The 24764-nt window shown below is 41.2% G+C and overlaps 2 protein-coding genes across 20 annotated transcripts in view; one reads left to right on the top strand and one right to left on the bottom strand.

Annotated features, from left to right (window-relative positions):
- The window catches only part of si:ch211-283g2.1 (sodium- and chloride-dependent GABA transporter ine), a 93296-nt gene extending 82761 nt beyond the window's left edge, over positions 1 to 10535 (top strand). For all 19 annotated transcript variants that reach the window (XM_035782203.2, XM_052457850.1, XM_052457865.1 and 16 more), the window contains 7 exons: positions 76 to 200; positions 416 to 528; positions 3466 to 3606; positions 4242 to 4341; positions 4415 to 4515; positions 4642 to 4809; positions 6976 to 10535. In XM_035782203.2, the coding sequence (XP_035638096.1) occupies positions 76 to 200; positions 416 to 528; positions 3466 to 3606; positions 4242 to 4341; positions 4415 to 4515; positions 4642 to 4809; positions 6976 to 7104 (877 nt within the window). In that variant the 3' untranslated portion in view covers positions 7105 to 10535. The remainder of the gene's footprint in view (positions 1 to 75; positions 201 to 415; positions 529 to 3465; positions 3607 to 4241; positions 4342 to 4414; positions 4516 to 4641; positions 4810 to 6975) is intronic.
- A 147-nt stretch (positions 10536 to 10682) lies between these two features.
- Positions 10683 to 24764, bottom strand: part of LOC118391142 (dehydrogenase/reductase SDR family member 11) — a 45882-nt gene continuing 31800 nt past the window's right edge. The window contains exons 2-7 of the mRNA XM_035782200.2: positions 18312 to 18521; positions 13101 to 13195; positions 12768 to 12897; positions 12458 to 12550; positions 12293 to 12358; positions 10683 to 11573 (exon numbers count right to left, since the gene is read on the bottom strand). Of these exons, the coding sequence (XP_035638093.1) occupies positions 11532 to 11573; positions 12293 to 12358; positions 12458 to 12550; positions 12768 to 12897; positions 13101 to 13195; positions 18312 to 18521 (636 nt within the window). The 3' untranslated portion in view covers positions 10683 to 11531. The remainder of the gene's footprint in view (positions 11574 to 12292; positions 12359 to 12457; positions 12551 to 12767; positions 12898 to 13100; positions 13196 to 18311; positions 18522 to 24764) is intronic.

Here is a 24764-nt window from a genome sequence, read left to right as displayed (position 1 = left end):
GGTGCTGTCCTAATATGGACACCGTACAGCATACTGGATTGATTCATCCATCACATCCCTTTTTTCCCACCACAGAGACACCCTGGCTATCTCCATCACCAACTCCCTGACCAGTATTCTGGCAGGTTTTGTCATCTTCTCTGCATTCGGCTACATGTCACATCTCCAGAACATACCTGTCAGTGAGCTGGCTGTAGATGGTGAGTTTGTGTGAGCAAACTAAAGATCATTTAGGGAGGGGAAATAATTTTGGACAGCTGACGCAAGACCACACATTTTCATTTAGGAAATGTACCATTTCTAGTTACTGTGCATGTATTTGAGGCAAAGCATACTAATTTCACCAAGATTGTTCCATAAAAGAGTTTAGACACCAAAGTCATAACATGTGTGTTCTGAATTATTTTGCATCTAGGTCCAGGACTGGTTTTTGTTGTTTACCCACAAGCCTTTGCAACGATGCCAGTGGCTCCGCTGTGGGCAATTCTGTTCTTCTTCATGCTCCTGTGCCTTGGGCTGGACAGCCAGGTAGCTAACTGTACATTACCTAACCTAAACCCACTGTCACATGATACTAAATACACTTTTCTCTACATGAAACATGCATTTGTCCTCACGTTGTCTTTTTTTATTTATTTAATTTGTACCTTTATTTAACTAGGCAAGTCAGTTAAGAACAAATTATTATTTTCAATGGTGGCCTAGGAACTGTGGGTTAACTGACTTGTTCAGGGGCAGAACCTTGTCAGCTCTGGGATTCAATTTTGCAACCTTTCGGTTACTAGGCTACCTGCTGCCGGTCACGTTCTCTTTGCTTGGCCACATGGTTAAATTATGGTAATTACTATACATCTGTGAATACAATATCCAGTCAAATGTATAATCTTCTTTCACAAATGATTCCAGGAACCAAAAATCAATCTTTAACTACAGCAGTTCCAGTTCCAATAGAAAGTAATGCAATGTCAAATCAAATCAAATTGTATTTGTCACATGTGCTGAACACAACCTTACTGTGAAATGCTTACTTACAAGCCATTAACCAACAATGCTGTTAAGAAAAATAAGATTAAAGAAAATATTTACTAAATAAAAATGTAAATAAAAAAGGAGTAAAATAACAATAGGAGGCTATATACAGGGGGTACCGGTACCGAGTCAATGTGTGAGGGTACAGGTTAGCCGAGGTAATTGAGGTAATACTGTATGTAGGGATATGCCGATATTACATTTTTGGCCGATACCGATATCCAATATTTTCCTTGCCAAAGAAAACGATACCGATAGCCGATATTTAACATTTTAGCGGCCTTTTAAGCATTCTAGTACAATTAAATAGTTAAACACACATATGGACGCAGCGGTCTAAGGCACTGCATCACTACAGTCCCTCGTTTGAATCCAGGCTGTATCACATCCGGCTGTGATTGGGAGTCCCATAGGGCGGCGCACAATTGGCCCAGCGTCGTCTGGGTTTGGCCAGGGTAGGCCGACATTGTAAATAACAATTTGTTCTTAACTGACTTGCCTCGTTAAATAAAGGTTACACACACACCACACTGACCAAAATGTTATTTTGTTGGCATTTACGTATGCCACCATTACCAGTAAAATATAACCAAAACCTATTTCTTTCACTTACTTGTGCTGTTTCGTTGTTCAGTCGTTTCAGGATTTCATCACAAATGTCAAGCAGTGAAGTTTCAGCTCTGTCTGTCCATGGCCTCTCTTCCTTGGTGCGCACTGTCACTGTGTCCGTTTCTATCTTGTCCAGCTGTGTATGTAACATTTCATGTAAACCCTGTTTCTTGTCTGCATCGAAGTAGCGATCCTTGTACCTAGCATCGAGCATGGAGGCGACACAGTAAAGAGGCTCAAAGAGAATGCCACCGAATCACTTGTTCACAGCCTCAAGTACTTTTGTAAGTTTTAACCCCACGGTCTGTGTCGGCAGTTTTTTTGAGCAGGCGTTTCAATGCCATGATAGAGGGTATCACGTCTGCTGCATACGCACAAACATGTTCTCAAATGCCATTGAAATGGCAGTAGCGGTATGAGAACCAGCACATTCTTGAGCATGCAATTCGGATTTCCTCAGTACGAAATCCTTGTCAACCCACTGTGCTGTCAGACTCAGCATGCTCAAGGAGATGACATTGCTGGTCAAAATGTCAGTCATGAAGCTAATAACAGTGACGCCAATAGCAAGTAGCTCATAGATGGGCGTTTCAACAATACTGTTTAACTCCGGTAGCGAAACATCTGAAAAATAGCGCCTACTTGGTAGTGTGTACCGGGGCTCGAGGTGCTTGACCAGTCGGCAAAAACCAACATCATACACGACAGTGAACGGTTGATTGTCAAGGGCAATGAATTACATCATCTTGGCGTTAATGGATTTCGCCTTTGAGTTGTCTTGCTGAAATGTTCTTACTCTTTCAAATGACTGCTCGACTTGAACTTGTTTAGTTGTTGGATGTGTGCACTTAGTATTTTTCTGCTTTTGTTCTGTGTAGCGCTATATTTTTTGTGGTGTCATTACGTCATCTACCTACGTTATATAGGCATGCATGTCAGCTTTGACATCGGTTTTGCCAACATCGGGCTGATGTTGGCATTTTTAGCTAATATCGTCCGATTCCGATTTGCTCACCGATATACCATGCATCCCTAGTAATATGCACATGTAGGTAGGGTTAAAGTGACAGCCTATCCTTCACATGCAGATAGTGATGCTTAGTTTTCAGTTTGTTTAGGTTTGTCCTACCTGCCAGGTTGAAAGGACAGTCATAAGACTCATTGCCATCCACCGATTGGCCTCATAAAACAGACATTAAATGATGAGAAAATAATGTCAAGATTCTAACTGAAGGGCATTGTATTTTTGACACAGATGAAAAAATGCCAAATCATTGTTACTAGATAGTTGCAGTAAGAAAGCCTTTATTATAAGTGTAAAACTAACAAGGACTCAATGATCAATGCTTTCTGGGAATGCAATAAAGATATGGGCGGAGCTAGAAAGTTGGCTGTCAGAAGTATTACAGTGTAAATGTAAATGTAATCTGTCTGTCTGCATATTTCCAGACATGGAATATTTCATCACTCAACTTCAAAAAGCGTATCCTGAAAATGTAGACATCAATCAATTTGCCATCATTAACACAATGGAAAAATGGAAAATATTTTTATTGAAATAGCAGAAAAACAAATAGGCACAATTTAAGGCCACGTGGCAAACAATATTGCAGGCACTAGGGATGGGGTTGTGAGTATGCGGGTCTGAGCAGATGAGATGTCGTTGTTTGTGTCCGTCTGTAATTTGTTGTTTGTATGTGTATGTTTGTATCTGGTGTGTACTGTATATGTACAAAAAATAAATATGCAAAAATACATTATTATATTGGTATCTCCATGTTGGAATGTTACCATGTTATGACTTTAAAAAGTATATATATGTCTCAGTTTGCCATGGTGGAGGTGATGGCGACCAGCCTAATGGATGGGTTTGGAGGGCCCCTGATGAAGTTCCTGAGACACAAGGAGATGCTGGTGCTGGCAGTCTGCAGCACTGCCTTTCTGCTGGGAATACCCCATGTCATGCAGGTACCCTGGAGTGTATGCCTAAACCATATAGGTGTACACTCATCAGACAAATCCAGCACACCAATAATCCAGGACAAGTAGTGGACTAGACTAGTAATAAAGTGCACTTAGGGTAATATAATTATACTCCACCAAAATGTACACTGTTAGATGAAATCGTGCTATATAGAACCAAAAAATGATACAATTTTAATAATGTAGTGTGATTAATTCTTTATTAATCTCAGAAACTCAGAACTAAAATCGTATATACAGTAATTGCATCAGATGCTTGATTAGTTTCTAGGTGGAGATGTATGAGAAAAGGTACTAACAAGACTAGCTTAGTCTCCACCTTTTTAAATGCTAAATCTCAGCCAAAGCCCCCCCCTCTTTCCAAAAACTTTCCACTTGAAATCATAGCTTGAAATCATTGCTTGAAAACCTTGCCCACACTTTAAGCACCACATTCACCCAACCCCGATACTTCTAAATAATCAGTGACAGAATGCCAAAGCACTGGAACTACTTTTACTCATTAGTCGTTGCATCCCAGATCATTTTAGCATATGTTACGTCACTTGATGTAACGTTCTGTCCACGAGAGATTAGTTCTTTCTTACAGCTGGTATTAAACACTCTCTCTCTTTGACCAGGTGGGGATCTATGTATTCCAGCTGATGGACCACTACACGGCCATAGTGTCTCTCATGTTCCTGGCCTTCTTTGAGGTGCTGGCCATCTGCGGACTTTATGGTGAGACCAGTGTGTGTCTAACATATGCGTGTTAGTCATTACAGGAATGAAATTAATACATTCATTCTGACAGGTGTGAGGAGGCTTTCGGCAAACTTAAAGGAGATGACAGGAAATAGGCCTAATATCTTCTTCAGAGTGTGCTGGATGTTTGTGGCTCCTCTTCTGATCACTGTGAGTCATCCTCATTCACCCTAACAGAACTATAGTGTCTACAAATAACTCGCCATACAGTTGACATTGTCAAATGCAATTGATAAAGGTATTTGTATCATCCCTCTCTCTCCTCTGGTGCAACAGATTATCCTGGTGTTCACAATCATCCAGTTTAAACCAGCTCGCTATGAGGACTACGTGTATCCCCCGTGGGCTCAGGGGATTGGCTGGGTCATCGCTATGGCATCCATCATCTGGATCCCACTCGGAGCTCTTCACACACTGTGGGTTCTGCCAGGCTCCTTCACTGAGGTACTGTATTACTTTCAATCTCTCTCTCTCTACCTATAGCATTATTTTGACCTTAGTACAACACCTAGCAACCTTGTCAAGAGGTTCTGGATAGGGTGGGGCAGTATCCAGATTTTCATATTGTCATTCCGTCCTCTCATCCCAGGATTTATGGTATTGCCAGCTTAGTACACTTGGGGGCATAAAAAAAGGCAAAAAAGCCCATCGGGCGTCAATTACCAGAATGCAGAATTAGCACAATAATTGCGAATTTCCATGGAAGCTACAAGCTAAATATGCTAACAAACACAAACGAAAATAAACTAATTGCAAAGACAGGCAATCCAGCTCATAAAATGATACATATATAGGGAGGCGCTACCGAATGTAATTTTTGGCGAGTTTGGACATTTGCACAATGTCTCTCATTCACATTCGCTTGTAAATGAACAAAGTTTTAAGGAATGCTTGTCTGAAGGAAGAAAAGTACTGGTTCTGGAGAAGCTTGTATACACGCTGAGTCTGTGTGGAGTCTGGAGTCGCTAGGGCAATGGGCCTGCCTGCTCTCCTCTGAGAAGAGGAGGGGGGGGACCAGATGGGCCGACAACGGAGAGGAGACAAAAACTCAAGGACATCAAGATAGCAGTGGAAGCTGTACAGATTTCTCAAACATGGCAGAATGCTAACACTATATGATGATCGGTCTCCTTATTAATTCCGCCACTTACTTGAATAACTAGCAAGTTAAACTTAGAGGACGCGTTAATGCAGAATTCTGTGTTTTTTACTCAGAAAAAAAGATAAAACGCATAAGAAATATCTTGCTGCGTTTTGTAAACGCATGATCTAAAATGCTTTATTGTAATTTCTGCTTGGCATCAGACTAATTTTGAGCTTTAGTTGCTCTTCTCCACTTGGATGAGAATTCACCAATGCATTCTATCAGCAGACAGCGCTCTGACTGATGTGTATTATGGTGGTTAATTTCTTTACTATCAAATGAAGAGAGACAAACGTATCACACAAGTCAGAGTTATACTTAAACTAAATCTTTATTCACTTATTAATATGGGAACAGGTCAATACAACACACACATATAAAGTGAATCGATTGAGGGCTCTACGATAATAATGGCTGGTCAATGAATCACCCTCAGATGATTCGTTGAGAGCCCTGAGACAAAGGCCTTTTATAGCCAAGATACACCCCCTTCAGTCTACATGACAAACAACAGATGTATGGAATGGGTCAGTAGGTTAAGATTTGTATGAAAGTTAATTCACAGCAGACAGTATCTGCTGTAAAAACTGTTCTCATTGTGTAGACATCGTAAATCTCCTGTCATTGTTCAATCTCCAAGAGGCCCACTTTCAGTTCACACAGACACAATAGAGTTATAAGAACCCTCTATTCTGTTGCATAAAACAACCATTTGATGCAATTACACTATTATAACATAATCTTGCATTTTTGCTCTCACAGTAGCTACTTTTCTCCAGCACTTTCGGTGTAGCCTGCTTTTCTCTGGTAAAATGCAAGATTAACAACAGGAAATGTAGCTGGCTACATTCTTTCTATGATAAACATTAGAAATATGTTGGCCATCCATCGCTTTTGCAAAAAATACCAGCTTTTTCATTGTAAGCTCATTTACTTGTGTGGCTGCCTGCCAAATAGCGTTGCACTTCTGTTGTCATCTGATGAAAATGAAGTTATTTTCTGCCGAATGTGTTGCACTAATTAATTTTCGTTGAAGGAAACTGAAGTTGCATGCCCCTGATCACTCTATTGAAGCTAAAAAACACTGACTTCCAATATAAAACGTGACCCCTGTCAATACACAGCTGGACTCAACTGATCTGGGGAACTACGGTAAACTTCATAATGTGACAGGTGAAACGAAGAAAGCGATTTGCTTTATCTCCTAATGTATTGGACAAGTTGACTGCAGGTATTCACTTAAAAATTAGCTACAAATATTAACATTTATCGAAACACTTCAAAGAAATAGTTTCAATGGTATTGAAAAACCATCCCTATTTCCAAATGCCCCAGTATATGGTATATATGGTCTAACCGCCCAAGCCTAGTTCTGGTGTAATGGCTAAGCAAAGTTGTTGGACAGAATTAGTCCAAATTCATATGTTGTTAAAGACTTCTAATAATGTATTGTCTTCCTCCCCCAGAGATTAGTAAAGTCAATCACCCCCTATGCACTGGAGAACAAGAGGGGAGGAGACACATACCCAAACATAGCAGTCATCAGCTCCTTAGGTAGAGAAACAGAGAAGCCTCACATTCAGACAAACCTCTGATACTGACTCTCCCTACTGATGGCCTCTGTACCAGCCTGGGATTCTGGGACTATGCAAGGCTTGGAGAGCCAGGTGAGGGTTAATTAAGGATGTCAACCCTGATTCACATTGGCACTGGGAACCACACTGTCTGTGGATGACGTGACAAAAACCGCCCAACAACATTCCTATTGGTGATGTTTGGGACTTCTGCTCATGGGGAAGTGGGTTGTTCTTCATGGAGTGAAGATATATATATATTTTAAACACTGTTATAGTCAATTATGTAATAACAAATAGAAGAATCAGAATTGGTCATGAGTGGGTACTGGTACATGATGAATAGACCTTAACCTGTCCATATGTTGCACTGTCTGAACTTTGGTAATATGTTTTCTATATGTAGCCATGGATAACCAAAGTACAACGGTGTGAGAACTGTTAGTTATGGATGTTGTTGTTTTGCCCTTCAAGCATGTTAGCTTTCACTTGAGCAGCACCTTGTGGTTAACACAACTGAGGAGGTATTACATGTATTTCTAGAGTACCACAGTGAGTCATAATACCCATAAAATCTAGCAGTCAAACAGGGATATGGTTCAAATTGTTTTTCCACAGTTAATTTTTCCAATAGCGGATTTTAGAAACACTTAAAATAAGGGCTGTGTTTTCATGTAGGCTTACCCTGATGTGACTTTTTGATAACTGTGTAAACCTCACTGGGACATGGTGACTTTTATCAATATATTCACATGTATTATCCCCCAGTTGGTAGAGCATGGCGCTTGTAACGCCAGGGTAGTGGGTTCGATCCCCGGGACCACCCATACGGAGAATGTATGCACACATATAAATGGATAAAAGCGTCTGCTAAATGGCATATATATATATATATATATAAAATGAAATGCCTTTTTAGCTAATGTGGCAATCATAAAGAACTAGAAAGAACTAGAAAGAACTCTCGATTAACTATCTGTTAGCATAATTGTCATTAATAAATTGGAAAAATGTCTTTAAATTGACAAGTGTGACATTGCACAATACATGTTAGCAACGGTGTCAGCTAGAGATGACGTGCAGGAGCTTGCAGGAATTTGCATGTCTCTTTTAATGCTAATTAGCATTTTCGAATCAGAGTAATAGAGATGAATATATTGATAAAATTCACCTTGTCCGAGAGAGGTTTACATGGTTATCAAAACGTCACGTCAGAGTAATCCTACACAAAACACAGCCCTTATTTTACGTTTTTCTAAAATTCCCTGTTGGAAAAATTAATGGTGGTAAAATTATTGGAACCATTTCCGGTTTACCGCTAGGTTTTATGTGTATTATGACCCCCCCCCCCCATGGGGCTATATATTAGTAAAACATGTACAGTATGATGCAGTAGCTATGGATCAGCACAGCAGTTAATAAAATAATCTACCAAATGCAGCATTTGGAACATATTGTTAAAATATTCCTTATGTAATATGTTGTTTACAATAAAATGCCACAATATGTTTGATTTGGCTGCTGTGGGTCAGGGGGCAAGGAGACCCACAGCTCCGCTAAAACCATTGACAACTACATGCTGTTTAAGGGATTGTTACATAAATGTTACGACTATTTGGTTTTAATAGTCAGAACTACAAATTCACCATTTTCCATGCAAAACAATTGTACACATTTACCTCTGTCATCAGTTATACAGCAAGTAACTGCATGCTTTTCATGATCCGTAAACATCACTGATCATGTAATTTCAGATACATGAAGGTGCCTATCGATTTGACATGTAGCTAGCTAAGCAAACATCATCATTACCTTGCATCATCAGAGATTGGGCTTTTGGAAAGACTTTGACAGTCTTGGTAAATTGTCAGTCGGACTACTGTCATCACCAATATAGATGGCAAGTAAATCAAACATTTGGATATAGTCATCTCGTTTAACCCTTGAAAGTTTGCTTGTTATCTAGCCATATTGACGTGATCTGTTATTAGCTAGCTAGCGAAATTTACGTGGTCCATCAATCAATGTAGCCTATACCTTTTTTCAATTTTCCCCAAAAATGACATACCCAAATCCAACTGCATGTAGCTCCGGACCAGAAGCAAGGATATGCCTATTATTGATACCATTTGAAAGGAAATACTTAAGTTTGTGGAAATGTGAAATTAATGTCTAGAATAATACATTAGATCTGGTAAAAGTTAATACCAAAAAAAACGTGCATTTTCTATAAAAAAAAAATCATCTTTGAAATGCAAGAGAAAAGCCATATCATATAGGCGTTTAGGCACAATTTAGACTTTGGCCACCAGATGGCAGCAGTGCATTGCAATACTGCACAATATTTTGTACCAAGTCTGCCAAAATGTGCCTAATTGGTCAATTGATATATTTAAGTGCATAACAATAGAGAACATACACAACTATGGTAATACAAAATGTACGTTTACACACTCCCAGGAATGTCATACATGACGGATAATTAGCTTCCCTACAGAAAAACACTAACACATCTAGATGGCCGGGCAGGGTTGGTGTGGAGCCTGACAGTAGGAGATCAAACTGAAAACTGTTACATTTTATCTCTGGGACCCTCAAGATGACTGAATGTAAGTACATTATTTACCTTCAGAGGTGAATGTATCAAACCAGTTGACATGAGTTTTTTGTTGTTGTGCACTCTCCTCAAACAATAGCATGGTATTTTTTATTTATTGTAATAGCTACTGTATAGCTACTATTGGTCAGTGCAGTTCGATTAACAAGAATTTAAGCTTTTTGCCCATATAAGACATGTCTATGTCCTGCAAAGTGTGCTGTAATTTACATAATTCTAGTCACATTAGCGCACGTTAGCAACACAAATCCCATAGAGGTTAAACACTCTTAAAAACGCTGTTGAAAATGGGAAGTTATTTTATTTAACTGGGCAAGTCAGTTAAGAACAAATTCTTATTTACAATGATGGCCTAGGAACAGTGGGATAACTGGGATAACAGATTTTTACAATGTCAGCTCGGGGATTTGAACTAGCTGGCCCAACGCACTAACCATTAGGCTACCTGTCTCACAATGTTATTGTGACGTTTTATTGAAAACGACCTATAGGCTATATATTATGTATTATATCCATTGCAATCTGACAAATGGTCACTTTCCGTGACTCAATTTATTGGAAAAGTCATGAGTATTTTACATAACATTTTAAACAACATATGTTTGAAAGGGAATTATGCCTGATTTAAAATAGTTATAATACTTAAAATAAGTATTATAAGAATAATCAGTAAACATTGTAATTGTAGGCCATATATAATCATACTGTACAACTCTGTCATGTTATGTAAGGCAAAATAAAAAGCCAACTGACTCAAGAGCCAAAGGGTGTGCCAAGTTATGATCATCAGTTGATGGTGCCTATATTCTGAGGGGTTTTGTTTACAAACCTGTCTGAGATTATGCCATCGAGTTTATATTTGTTCAATTAACAGAATAACTAACACTGTAGGGTTATTTAGATTGACAGTAAATTGCTATCAAAAGATGAAAAGATTTAACACATGATCAAAACAAATAATGGTGCACAAAAAGGAGCCACCTTTGACAATCCCTAAATCATTTTTATTGATAAACATCTACTATATCATACAAGTACACACTTGGGGAGAGTATACAAGTTAGTTACTTCCTCTAGACAAGATGACAGTGTTTTCTTTATACTCCTCCAAATGGATCCAAAGTGCAAAACAATTTAAATCATATGGGAGTGGGGAAATACACTTGCTCCAAAGTGATGGGGTTGTGTAATCGTGCTTGAATGTCCCTTATACACATTTTCTGATTAGTGATGGTTGACATGGGTTTTGAAAAACATACGAGCAGACTTAATACCAGGATAACCAAATCTGCTTGTTATTAAAAACAGAAGACCGTAGAAATGGATTGAGCATCTATGGTTAGGGAGTACAGAATATCAGCCACATCTACCAATAATCAAAGCTAAAATACCTATACAAAAAAAAAATATATATATATCATTATCATTCTTTATTGAATAGCAGTGTTGTCTTCCATCATTTTAAACAGATATGTGTTATGACTTACAAAAACAAAAATGCAATTGATGGCGTACTCTTCCCTCTGTCAGGATGGTCAGGTAGAATATATGACCACAGGAGCAACAACCCTCCTCTCCTAAGTTTGCAGTGGCTTCAGAGCAATACACAAAAGACCATGTTGCAGCACTCATAGTAATTCAGTGGTGGTTAAGAGTACCTGCCCACCCTCTCCTCACCACACACAACCACCTCCACGCCTCCTCAAACAGATCCCTTCACTCCACATCCAGTTGAATCCTAGTTTATTTCAGTCGTTGCCGGCAGGGGTCGCTAAGGAGTCGTCACCATGGCTCTATCTGCTCGTTCAGCTGATTCCTTCCTTCTCGGTTGCTATGACACCTGTTCCACTGGCCTCATCTGCACATCTCCGATCTAGAGGCAGACAAGCAGGGTTACATACACAAACAAACTCAACAAACTGCATGAATGTCCTCTATAAAAGAGGTGTTTTAGACTATGCAGGTCAGGACCATTGACAATGTACACTGAGTGCACAAACCATTAGGAACACCTTCCTGATATTGAGTTGCACCCATTTGCCCTAAGAACAGCCTGAATTCATGAGGGCATGAACTTTACAAAGTGTAGAAAGCGTTCCACAGGGATACTGGCCCATGTTGACGTCAATGCTTCCCACAGTTGTGTCAAGTTGTCTGGATGTCCTTTCGGTGGTGGACCATTCTTGATACAGGAAACTGTTTAGCGTGAAACCCAGCATAGTTGCAAATCTTGACACATAAAACCTGTGCTCCTGGCACCTACAACCATACCCCGCTCAAACGGACTTAAATCTTTGTCTTGCCCATTCACCCTCTGAATGGCACATACACAATCCATGTCTCAATTGTCTCAAGGCTTAAAAAGTACTCTTTAACCTGTCTTGTCCCCTTCATCTACACTGGTTGAAGAGGATTTAACAAGTGATTCAATAAGGGATCATAGCTTTCACCTGGATTCACCTGGTCAGTCGGTCATGGAAAGAGCCAAATGGTTTGTACACTCTGTGTATAGTACCATTGGTCTATCTAAGAGCAAGATATAAATAAGTAAGCCAAGTATTGACAGAAGCGACAGACAGAGCACTACATTACCTGGACGTGAGGCGGGGTGCCCAGAACGTATGTGACTGCACTGGCTATGTCTTGTGCTTTCAAACACTGCAGAGGAATAAAATGCTAATTAGTCAAACATTTCTTCATGTATTTGTATTGAGAGAAGAGGTAGGCCCATCCACACTCCTAGTCTAGCTGCCTTACTTTTATACTCTCATACACAGCAGCTGCTTTCTCTGGATCACTGTTGTGGTGCCGGAAGGCAAACTCAGTCTCCACTATTCCAGGGGATATACACTATGGAAGAGGAAGGCACAAACCATGTTCGTTATTGATGTTTATGTACACATACACAGACAGACACTCGTACGCACGCACGGACGGACGAACACACACCACAAGCGTGCATATGTACGTACACACCCACAAAACAATCAAATTACATCTAATAATTGTATAAGACAGTTGTCAGATTCATATGAAAAAGAGAGAATAATAATGCTGCTCTTCTCACCGTGGCTCTGATGTGAGTCTTTGCTTCCCGCAGCTCTTGCCGTAGCCCCTCCGTTAGAGCAGTAACAGCATATTTAGTGGCACAGTAGAAGTGTTCATCTGCACTAGGTACCATTCTATGTCCCCCCATACTATAGCAGTAAGCGAGGGAGGGAGAAAAGGAGAGAAAGTGAGAATGGCATGTATGTGATACATCCTCTATCCTGTATCCCTCGGACTTCTCTTCTGTCTAAAACCAAGAGTAAAATTGTAGGCCCTCTTTACTGTATCTTCTGAGAGAATCTTAAATCATATAAAATGTCAGTTAACAGGCTGAAAAGAAGCTGTAGTCTACCTGTTAATATTGATGATGTGGCCATCGTCCACATTCCGCTCTTTCATTGACTGGTAGGCCTCGCGGGTACAAATTGACAGGGCCAGGACATTCACCTATAGGAGAGGTTCAGTCAAATACTTGCACTTGTATCTGCCTTCACAAACAAAAATATAGTCTGTCTAGGTGTATAAGACTGTAGTTATTGTCCTCCACAGTGTCAATGCCAATGCCCCTTGTGAAATTACACCTCATATCCAAGATGGCGGCGCAGTAGGACGTGTATATCTGTCTTTGTCTTATCCCTTGTAAATACCCAGTCTTTTTTCGTATATATCTTAATCTCACTTCTATCTATGAACTAAATATACTTTCCTCCAACCCGCCTCACCAAATGTGTTACGGATCGGCTATTTCTATTTCTTATAACTGGAAGTTCCACCAGGAGCTAACTAGCTACTAGTCTTTGTTAGCCACGGCTAGCGGTCCTCGCCTTCCCCCCCCCCCGGCATCAGCCAGCCTTAGCTCGGACAACACCTGCCAGTCTGCACAGCGCGATATCAACCCAGAGCATATTGGATTGCTTCTCTCTACCATATCACCGGATTCCTGCCACTCTGGATCTTTACTCCTAGCTAGCTGCTAGCTATCTAGCTACCTGCTAGCTACCTACAAACGAGTGGCTACTGTTAGCTAACGCCTCTGTACCGAAGCAAGCACCAGCTAGCCCCATATACCAACTAATTGTAGGGCTACAATAACCTCCTTCTGCCAATTGGCCTGGACCCTTTATTGTCGACACGGAGCCCCGCCGATCCATCACGACTGGACTGCCGACGTGATCGCCCGATGTGGTCTCAACAGGCTATTCTGTTACGATGTCGCCACAGAACTATGTTCTAGCCCCAGCCCGTTAGTTTTTTATGAATGCTGCGTCCCCTGCTCACCCAGCGTAGTGGTCAATACCGTACAGCACCCGTACTCACCTATTGCTCCTCTTTTGACCCTATGATCACTCGGCTACACTACTGATGCCCCCTGGACTGTTTCAATAACACGGTACCTCATTTTGTTTACATGTTGGCTCCAGCCTCGAACTCAGGTTCTGTATGTATTATGTACTGTACTAGATTATGCCTTGAATCTATTCTACCACACCCAGAAATCTGCTCCTTTTATTCTCTGTCCCCAACACACTAGACGACCAGTTCTTATAGCCTTAAGCAGTACCCTACTCCTCCTCTGTTCTTCTGGTGATGTAGAGGTTAACTCAGGCCCTTTAGCCCCCAGTTCCACTCCTATTCCCAAGGTGCTCTCATTTGTTGACTTCTGTAACTGTAAAAGCTTTGGTTTAATGCATGTTAACATTAGAAGCCTCCTCCCTAAGTTTCCCCCCCCCCACTGCTTTAGCACACTCCGCCAACCCTGATGTCCTAGTCGTGTCTGAATCCTGGCTTAGGAAGGCCACCAAAAATTCTGACATTTCCATCCCCCAACTATAACATTTTGTGCCCAGATAGAACTGGCAAAGGGGGTGGAGTTGCAATCTACTGCAGAGACGGCCTGCAGAGTTCTGTCATGCTATCCAGGTCTGTGCTCATTTACAAAATAGCCTCCAACACTCTACTCAGAAAATTGGATGCAGTCTATCACAGTGCCATCCATCACCAAAGCCCCATATACAACACACCACTGCGACCTGTATGCTCTCGATGGCTGGCCCTCGCTTCCCATTCGTCGCCAAACCCACTGGATCCTGGTCATCTATAAGTCTTTGCTAGGTAACGCCCCGCCTTATCTCAGCTCACTGGTCACCATAGCAGCACCAGTTCTCTGTTGCCAATGTCTGGATAGAATTGCAAAAATCACTGAAGCTGGAGACTCATATCTCCCTCAATAACTTTAAGCATCAGAGCAGCTTACAGATCATTGTACCTGTACATAGCCCATCCAACTACCTCATCCCCATGTTGTTATTATTATTTTTTTTAATACAAATTTGCTCCTTTGCACCCCAGTATCTCTACTTGCACAGTCATCTTCTGCATATCTATCACTCCAGTATTTATTTGCTATATTGTAATTATTTAACCACTATGGCTTATTCATTGCCTTACCTCCCTAATCTTACTTCATTTGCACACACTGAATATAGACTTTTCTATTGTGCTATTGACTGTATGTTTGTTTATTCCATGTGTAACTCTGTTGTTGTTTGTGCTGTACTGCTTTGCTTTATATTGGCCAGGTCGCAGTTGTAAATGAGAACTTGTTCTCAACTGGCCTACCTGGTTAAATAAAGGTGAAAAAATAAAATAAAAATGATCTCAGATAACATACTGTTTGGTTACTGGCTGGTCACACAGGTAGAGATCGTGTCATTGTGTGTCACTGTGTCAAATTGTGTCATCTGAACCTGACCGGTCTCCTCCATCATGTGACTTTGAGAGTGACGCCAACGGTGTAACTAAGGAAATAGTGGGGGGTGGCACGGCAAAACAAGGACAGCACACAGATTACACTGTCTAAAAATATACACAGCGTACACATTCATCTTGGCCGCCATGCCAACAGATGGGACAGGCGTTAGAAATGCTCAGCTCCTCTGTAGGGATGGGACTACATTTTGAGCCGGAGGGCTCAGCCGGAGTGGCTTGAATGGAATGGTCTTGAGTTTGATGAATTAGTGTAAAGAAAAGGCCCAGCATAATAGATGGAGGGAAATAATGCCTGGCTTCTTCTACAAGTGGGCCTCTGTGTAGTAGCACCATACCAGGCAATGGGACGACTCCTTGTGAGGGGGGAGTGTGTGTGTTGGCACTGCTTCTAACAGGCCTACTATGTTTAAGTACCCACACCCTGGAAGTTTGTATGGTTGTGGGTTCGTTAAAACCTTTGTACGATGCATCACACCGACGCATAACACTGTCTTTATTCGCCACAGCAGCATCCTTCCCTCTGCTTATATAATATATGCCATTTAGCAGACGCTTTTATCCAAAGCGACTTACAGTCATGTGTGCATACATTCTACGTATGGGTGGTCCCGGGAATCGAACCCACTAACCTGGCGTTACAAGCGCCATGCTCTACCAACTGAGCTACAGAAGGACCATATATATTAGGACCATATATATTATATCTATCTCCCCTCTGTAAATTGCATATTCCCACTGTAATCAGACTATAGTATAGTTTTATGTTTATCGTTCCAATATTGTATAATCTGTACGATGTCTATGTGAACTTGTCTGTATTCAGTTTGTAAAGTGTCTATCGCTGGCAGAACCTTCTCACTAGGGCAAATTCTTAAAGTATTTAGACCCCTTCACTTTTCCCACATTTTTTAAAAACGTTTCAGCCTTATTCTAAAATTCATTTTTTTAAATCAATCTACACACAACACCCCATAATGACAAAGCAAAAACAAGTTTCTAGAAATGTTTGCTAATGTATACACAAAAAAATATGAAATATCACATTTACATAAATATTTGGTCCCTTTACTCAGTACTTTGTTGAAGCACCTTTGGCAGCGATTACATCCTCGAGTCTTTTGTGCATGACGCTACAAGCTTGGCACACCAGTATTTGGGGAATTTCTCCAATTCTTCTCTGCAGATTCTCTCAAGCTCTGTCAGGTTGGATGGGGAGCGTCACTGCAGATATTTTCAGGTCTCTCCAGAGATGTTCGATCGGGTTCAAGTCCAGGCTCTGGCTGGGCCACAAGGATATTCAGACACTTGTCCTGAAGCCACTCCTGCATTCTCTTGGCTGTGTGCTTAGGGTTGTTGTCCTGTTGGAAGGTGAGCCTTCGCACAAGCCTGAGGTCCTGAGTGCTATGGAACAGGTTTTCATCAAGGATCTCTGTACTTTGCTCCATTCATCTTTCCCTCGATCCTGACTAGTCTCCCAGTCCCTGCCGCTGAAAAACACCCACAGCATGATGCTACCACCACGATTTACCGTATGGATGGTGCCAGGTTTCCCCCAGAAGTGACGCTTGGCATTCAGGCCAGAGTTCAATCTTGGTTTCATCAGACCAGAGAATCTTGTTTCTCTTGGTCAGAGTCCTTTAGGTGCCTTTTGTCAAACTCCAAGCGGACTTTCATGTGCCTTTTACTGAGGAGTGGCTTCCGTCTGGCCACTCAACCTTAAAGGCCTGATTGGTGGAGTGCTGCAAAGATGGTTGTCCTTCTGGAAGGTTCTCCCATCTCCACAGAGGAACTCTGGAGCTCTGTCAGAGTGACCATCGGGTTCTTGGTCACCTCCCTGACCAAGGCCCTTCTCCCCTGATTACTCTGTTTGGCTGGGCGGCCAGCTCTAAAAATAATCTTGGTGGTTCCAAACTTCTTCCATTTAAGAATGATGGAGTTTTTGGGGACCTTCACTGTGTTTTTGGGGACCTTCACTGCTGCATAAATGTTTTAGTACCCGTCCCCAGATCTGTGCCTCGACAATTTTTATTTAACTTTATTTAACTAGGCAAGTCTTATTTTCAATGACGGCCTAGAAACAGTGGTTTAACTGCCTTGGGGTAGAACGACAGATTTGTACCATGTCAGCTCGGGGATTTGAACTTGCAACCTTTCGGTTACTAGCCCAATGCTCTAACCACTAGGCTACCCTGCCGCCCCAATCCTGTCTAGGAGCTCAACGGACAATTCCATCAACCTCATGGCTTGGTTTTTGCTGTGGTACCTTATATAGACAGGTGTGCCTTTCCAAATCATGTCCAGTCAATTGAATTTACCACAGGTGGACACCAATCATATTGTAGACGCATCTCAAGGATGTTTTTTTATTTGGAATAAATTTGCTAAAATGTCTAAACCTGTTTTTGCGTTGTCATTATGGGGTATTGTGTGTAGATTGAAGAGGACTCTTTTTTATTTATTTTTTATCAATTTTAGAACACGGCTGTAAAATGTGAAAAAAGTGAATGGGTCTGAATACTTTCCAAATGCACTGTACTTGTAAATAAAGATTATTCTGATTCTACTCTACAACCAAATGTTTTTCACATTATTCTCTATTTAGCTATGTTTGCTACACTTAAGTACAGCAGTTCAGTTGTTGAATAACAACTGTATGACAGCCCAGCACACAGTTACAGTAGTTACTATGTTGTTACAGTTGTTGTTGATTGGAAAGACATGGTACATAGGCTGTGTGTGTGTATGTGTGTGTGAGAACCTATGTACATTGTGTGTGTGTGCGTTGTCCACTCACATCGATCATGTTCCTCCAGCCTTCGGTCTTGCCACTGAGCAGGGGTTCGTTGTGGGCTAGGCCTGCATTGTTGATACACACATCCACCCCCTGATGCAGTGTCTTGATGGCAGAGAACATGGACAGGATGTCCTCCTCACAGGACAGGTCACACTTATAGGGGATCAGCGTGCCGCTGTAGCCCGCGCTCTGGCACTCGGCTGCCAGCTTCTACAAACGTCACACAAATAGGGATAAGACTTTGATCACAAATCAGGTAAACACGTGATGTGAGAATTTAAGAAACTCCAGACTATAACATGTGTTGGACTTTCTAGATTGACAATTTCTGAAATTCAAATGATTAGTAATAGGCCTAATACATTTGATCTGCCACACTGATTTGAGCTGTAATAAGGGAGACACGGGAAAACACCAAACAAATTAGCGCCCTACTCATTCACCCATACTCTGGGCCGAAAGGAACCACAACCATACAATCAATCCCGGTATATTCCATAAAAGGAAGATAGCCAGGGAAAACCCAGGCTAGTCAGCAGCAGCACTCCTATTACAGATTCTCTAGTCTTGTCTGAAGTTTATCAACAAAGAACACTAATTTTTCGATTATAGAAACACCTGCAATCTTGTTGTTAAGAAATGATTGGTACTCTACCAGTTTCATTTAGGGACACATCTCTGTTTAGACTCAGTGTCTGGCTAAAGGAAATAAGCAATATGTTAATGACCCTTATTAACCATGATGACCCTTATAAAACTAAAGTGACCCTTGACCCTTACTCCTCCACTAAACATGGAGCTATAGAGAGCCACAGTCCCTGTCTCCCTGGCCTGCTCCAGGCCCAACCAGCACAATCAGGTCAGCCTCCCTCAATGCAGGCTTCTAGGATGGAGGGTCTGTCTGTCTGATGCGATTGGACATAGATCCCCCTATCGGGCACAGAACCACCCATCACATGATGTCCCTGTCTGGACTGCTCTCAGTACAGAATGATAGGGGAGGATTGAGGGAAGAGTGTGTGTGTGTCTAGGGAGCGGGGGGGGCAGTAGTGGCAGGCAGGGATGATGCCAAGGACTGCATGGCATTCTCAGCCTCTTCCTCTCTCTCTTTTTGAGCCAAAGTGCTGTGACATTTGGGACGAGAGCACTCAGTCTCATGAGGACAGGGCATGGATGGAGTGACGTGGGGACACACATGTACACACACTAATATTCTATATAGCCTGGAGCAGGGATCATCAACTAGATTCAGTCGCGGGCTGATTTTTTTCTTGCGTGGATGGTCAGGGGACCGGAATATAATTACAAATAATGACAAATGCAAATTGACTGCACGAAGCACAGACAGATATATTTGACTAAAACATAATCATTTCAAACCTTGCTTACATTTGTATACGATCACATATACAGTATCTCTTATGCATGGGAATACCTTGGAACAGATTAAAAAATTTAAAACCACCTGGGGCTGATTTTCTGGTGTTTTTACAGTCTTATGTCCAACAATAAATGATTAAAATATTATATATTTTTTGCTCCGAAAACCTGGGTGGGGGAAATAAAAATGACCCGCAGGCCAAATTCGGCCCATGGGCCGCTAGTTGGGGAACTCTGGCCTAGAGAGCCCAAGACTGGGAAGCAGTGATTTAACTAGGATTATATACAGATAAGGCATTATCTCCACACAGAATCCAGGATTTAAAAAGGTTTTTGTAAGCTTTGAATAGAACATTGAATAATTTCTCTAGTTTTACAAAGACATGTCACACCAGAGTTCACAAATAGGGTCATATGAGGGTGCAGTGTATCCCCTAGGATTTTTACAGTAGCGGTGGCAAAGTTAAAGGGGGTGCACACCATGTTTCATTTGACTTTATATACGACTGTGAGAAGTTCACTTCTGGTGACTTTTTAAAAAGCACATTCTACTCCAAAATTAATTAAATTTGTATTATGTTGACACCATCTGAAATATAATTTCCCTTGAAATAGCATTATAACCTGTATCTCAACTGACGCTGAATAGCAGCTTTAAATAAATAGGCTGAAGCATGGATTTGTCCATCTGGATTTAACTCACTGGAAAACCCCAAAAGACTTACAATATATATTTGTAGCATTTGATGCAACTTGTCACTCCAGTGTGGTAAGCACTGCTTGCCTATATAGCAACCCACAATGCTCTGGTTTCCTCATTCTTCGTCTCTTCACAAGTCTATTTGGTTACTAGCACATTAAGCAGTTTTCAGAAAACTACCTCTCAACTGAACTGCTCCTTTTCAACGTGGGTTACCACTCCACCACGGAGCGTTGAGTGGCTTCCTTTCTATTTTCAGGGATTCGGCTTCACTTTACCGAGTGAAGTTACCTCAGTTAGCAGCAGTTTTCTGTTGTCGGATAGATAAGAGTATAGTTGGTATCTGGCCTACACACAATTAGTGCTGTTACTTACTTCTACTCATAGTCTCCAGCTCTCCATCGGTTCCCACTGTTCGGAGTTGGCTAGCTGAACTGTCGAATGTCTTAGCTGGCTAGCAACCTCGGAGCTAAACCCCTATTCGGTTTGTCGGGAATAACACAAGCGGTGCTGTTTCTTCACCCCATCATTGAAGCAATATCCATTTTAGATTCCCCTGTAAAAGTTCAAATTAGCCATGCGTTTCTACCTCAAGTTAATTGGTTTAGACACCAAGTCAGCAATTGTTATTTCACATGCTCACTTGGCTAGCTAGTCACTCAGGTAATGATAGCGAGCTAATTAGCTAACATCCCTGTACGCACTACTTTCACAAAACGTGTCATGGGGAGAAGAGAAAAAAGTATGTTTCAAAGCTAATTTCCTGCAATTCTACACATTTTGCCATGGCTTTTGCCGTGTTCTTATGCGATCTCAGTGACTCAAACATAACAAAATCAATGGTGGTTGGCCACAGACTGTCTAGTTTTTATTTTGGGGATTGTTAGTTCTCAAAGATGATCTTATTGAAAAATACCAGTGGTGTAAAGTACTTAAGTAAAAATACTAAAGTACTACATAAGTTGTTTTTTGGGGTATCTGTAGTTTATTTATATTTTTGACTACTTTTACTTTACTACATTCCTAAAGAAAATGTACTTTTTACTCCATACATTTTCTCTGACACCCAAAAGTACTACATTTTTAATGCTTAGCAGGACAGAAACATGGTGCAATTCGAACACTAATCAAGAGAAAATCCCTGGTCATTGCTAATACCTCTTATCTAGCAGAACTCACAAAACACAAATGCTTCATTTGTAAATGATGTCTTAGTGTTGGAGCATGCTCCTGGCTATCCGCAAATAAAAAATAAAATTGTGCTATCCGGTTGGCTTGATATAAGGAAATTGAAAGGATTTATACTATTAGTTCGATACTTAAGTATACTTTAGCACTTGCATTTACTTTTGATACTTAAGTATATTTTAAACCAAATACTTTTAGACATTTACTCAAGTATTGTTTTACTGGGTGACTTTCACTTGAGTCATTTTCTATCAAGGTATCTTTACTTAAGTATGACAATTGGATACTTTTTCCACCATTAAAAAATACATATTTTCTATCTGGTTTTAGTCGTTTAAGTTTACACTGAAAACTAGGGGTGTAACCCTACAGGTATTCGCGGGGACCTCGGTTCAGTCCCCACTGTGAACCCGAATGAATACAGAAAACAAATATTGAACAAAAATAAAAACACTAGGCCTATAGGCTATACCTGTGCCTTGAGGAAATATGAGCAAACTTTTTTTCAGGCTATTCCGTTAAACAATTAGACTAATCGAACGTTGTAATCAAAATGCAAATCTTAATTGGTGTACTTCAAGCTGTCCTTTTGTGCGGCGCAGCCGTTAACGATTTCTCTACGGTGGTGGGGGAACATGTATAGTTTCCAGTAGATTACAACGGCAATGGACAGAGAAAGTATGTGGACACTTGACACTGCTCAACAAGAATAGCCTATGCAGCTGCCAACACATTTACACTGACGTCACCCCAATATTCCTACTACCGGAGCAAGAGAGAAACACACACACAAAAAAATCTCCCCTCTGCATTCAAGCAGCCCTTCACAGCTGATCCTGACCCGGCCAAAGAAATTACAAGAGCGATAGGTATGTTTATAGCCGTGGATATGCGCCCATTCTCAATGGTTTAGAATAATAGGGGTTTCAGCACCTGGTGAAAGTGCTTGAGCCACATTACGAATTTCGCCTGCTAGCACCCATTTCAGCAAACAGGTAGTACCCGCTCTATATAAGCAAACTAAAGCCTAAGTAGTCAATGAATTGGCCAATGCACCCTGTGTTGAGCTTACCACAGATGGATGGACCTCCAGGGCTACAGATAGCTACTTAACAGTGACAGCCTTGCAAACGAGAAATACCGTGCTGCAGACATGCCCCCTTTTATGAGTCACAAGTGCACATATTTTTCTCAAAATAAGAAAACCTTATAGCATAGGCCTAAATAATGTCTGAACCATGTTTACATATTGATTTCACATGCATATTGCACTTTATTTTAGTCTTCTTCTAGAGTAAACATGTGTTTTCATTTAACAAAATGTGTGGGAAATTTCTGATTGTGCTCTCATCAGGTATTATATGGAATCAGTTTATACACTATATTTTCTTAAAGGTGCGATATGCAAATTTCCAACCAGCCATTTCCTGGTTGCATTTCAGTTTGTGACAAAACAAGCAGTGTAGAGAATCATTGTACCATCTAAACCACTGAAATATTTTCAATAACCCAAAATATTGTATTTTCAGCTGGTTTACAAAAAACTGAAAGTTAACGATGCAAAAATTAAACTTTAAAAAAGCAAAGAATAGAAATAAACTCAGCAAAAAAAGAAACATCCCTTTTTCAGGACCCTGTCTTTCAAAGATAATTCGTAAAAATCCACAGATCTTCATTGTAAAGGGTTTAAACACTGTTTCCCATGCTTGTTCAATGAACCATAAACAATTAATGAACATGCACCTGGGAATAGTCGTTAAGACACTAACAGCAATTAAGGTCAGTCACAGTTATGAAAACTTAGGACAAGAGGCTTTTCTACTGACTCTGAAAAACACCAAAAGAAAGATGCCCAGGGTCCCTGCTCATCTGCGTGAACGTGCCTTAGGCATAATGCAAGGCGGCATGAGGATTGCAGATGTGGCCAGGGCAATAAATTGCCATGTCATACTATGAGACACCTAAGACAGTGCTATACAGGGAGACAGGATGGACAGCTGATCGTTCTTGCAGTGGCAGGCCACGTGTAACAACACCTGCACAGGATCGGTACATCCAAACATCACACATGCGGGACAGGTACAGGATAGCAACAACAACTGCCCGGGAACACCAGGAACGCACAATCCCACCATCAGTGCTCAGACTGTCCGCAATAAGCTGGTCTGAGTGCTTGTAGGCCTGCTGTAAAGGCAGGTCCTCACCAGACATCACCGGCAACAACGTCGCCTATGGGCACAAACCCACCGTCGCTGGACCAGACAGGACTGGCAAAAAGTGCTCTTCACTGACGAGTCACGTTTTTTTCTCACCAGGGGTGATGGTCGGATTTGCGTTTATCATCGAATGAATGAGCATTACACCGAGACCTGTACTCTGGAGCGGGATCGATTTGGAGGTGGAGGTTCTGTCATGGTCTGGGGAGGTGTGTCACAGCATCATCGGACTGAGCTTGTTGTCATTGCAGGCAATCTCAATGCTGTGCCTTACAGGGAAGACATCCTCCTCCCTCATGTGGTACCCTTCCTGCAGGCTCACCCTGACATGACCCTCCAACATGACAATAACACCAGACATACTGCTCGTTCTGTGCGTGATATCCTGCAAGACATGAATGTCAGGGTTCTGCCATGGCCAGCAAAGAGCCCGGATTTCAATTCCATTGAGCACGTCTGGTACCTGTTGGATCAGAGGGTGAGGGCTCGGGCCATTCCCCCCAGGAATGGCCGGGAACTTGCAGGTTCCTTGGTGGAAGAGTGGGGTAACATATCACAGCAAGAACGGGCAAATCTGGAGCAGTCCATGAGGAGATGCACTGCAGTATTTAATGCAGCTGCTGGTCACACCAGAAACTGACTGTTACTTTTGATGTTGACCCCCCTTTGTTCAGGGACACATTATTCCATTTCTGTTCGTCACATGTCTGTGGAACTTGTTCAGTTTATGTCGGTTGTTGAATCTTGTTATGTTCATACAAATATTTACACATGTTAAGTTTGCTGAAAATAAACTCAGTTGACAGTGAGAGGTGTCTTTTTTTGCAGAGTTTACTACACAGATCTATCGCTTCTTAGATCCTTCATTTTCATTGAAAGTAAGTCGAACACATTTCTACACTGAACAAAAACAAATACAACAATTTCACATATTTTACTGAGTTACAGTTCATGTAAGGAAATCAGTCA

Source organism: Oncorhynchus keta, chromosome 12 (assembly GCF_023373465.1).
Source record: "Oncorhynchus keta strain PuntledgeMale-10-30-2019 chromosome 12, Oket_V2, whole genome shotgun sequence".
Classification (NCBI taxonomy): Eukaryota; Metazoa; Chordata; class Actinopteri; order Salmoniformes; family Salmonidae; genus Oncorhynchus; species Oncorhynchus keta.
This window is presented reverse-complemented; position numbering and strand designations above follow the sequence as displayed.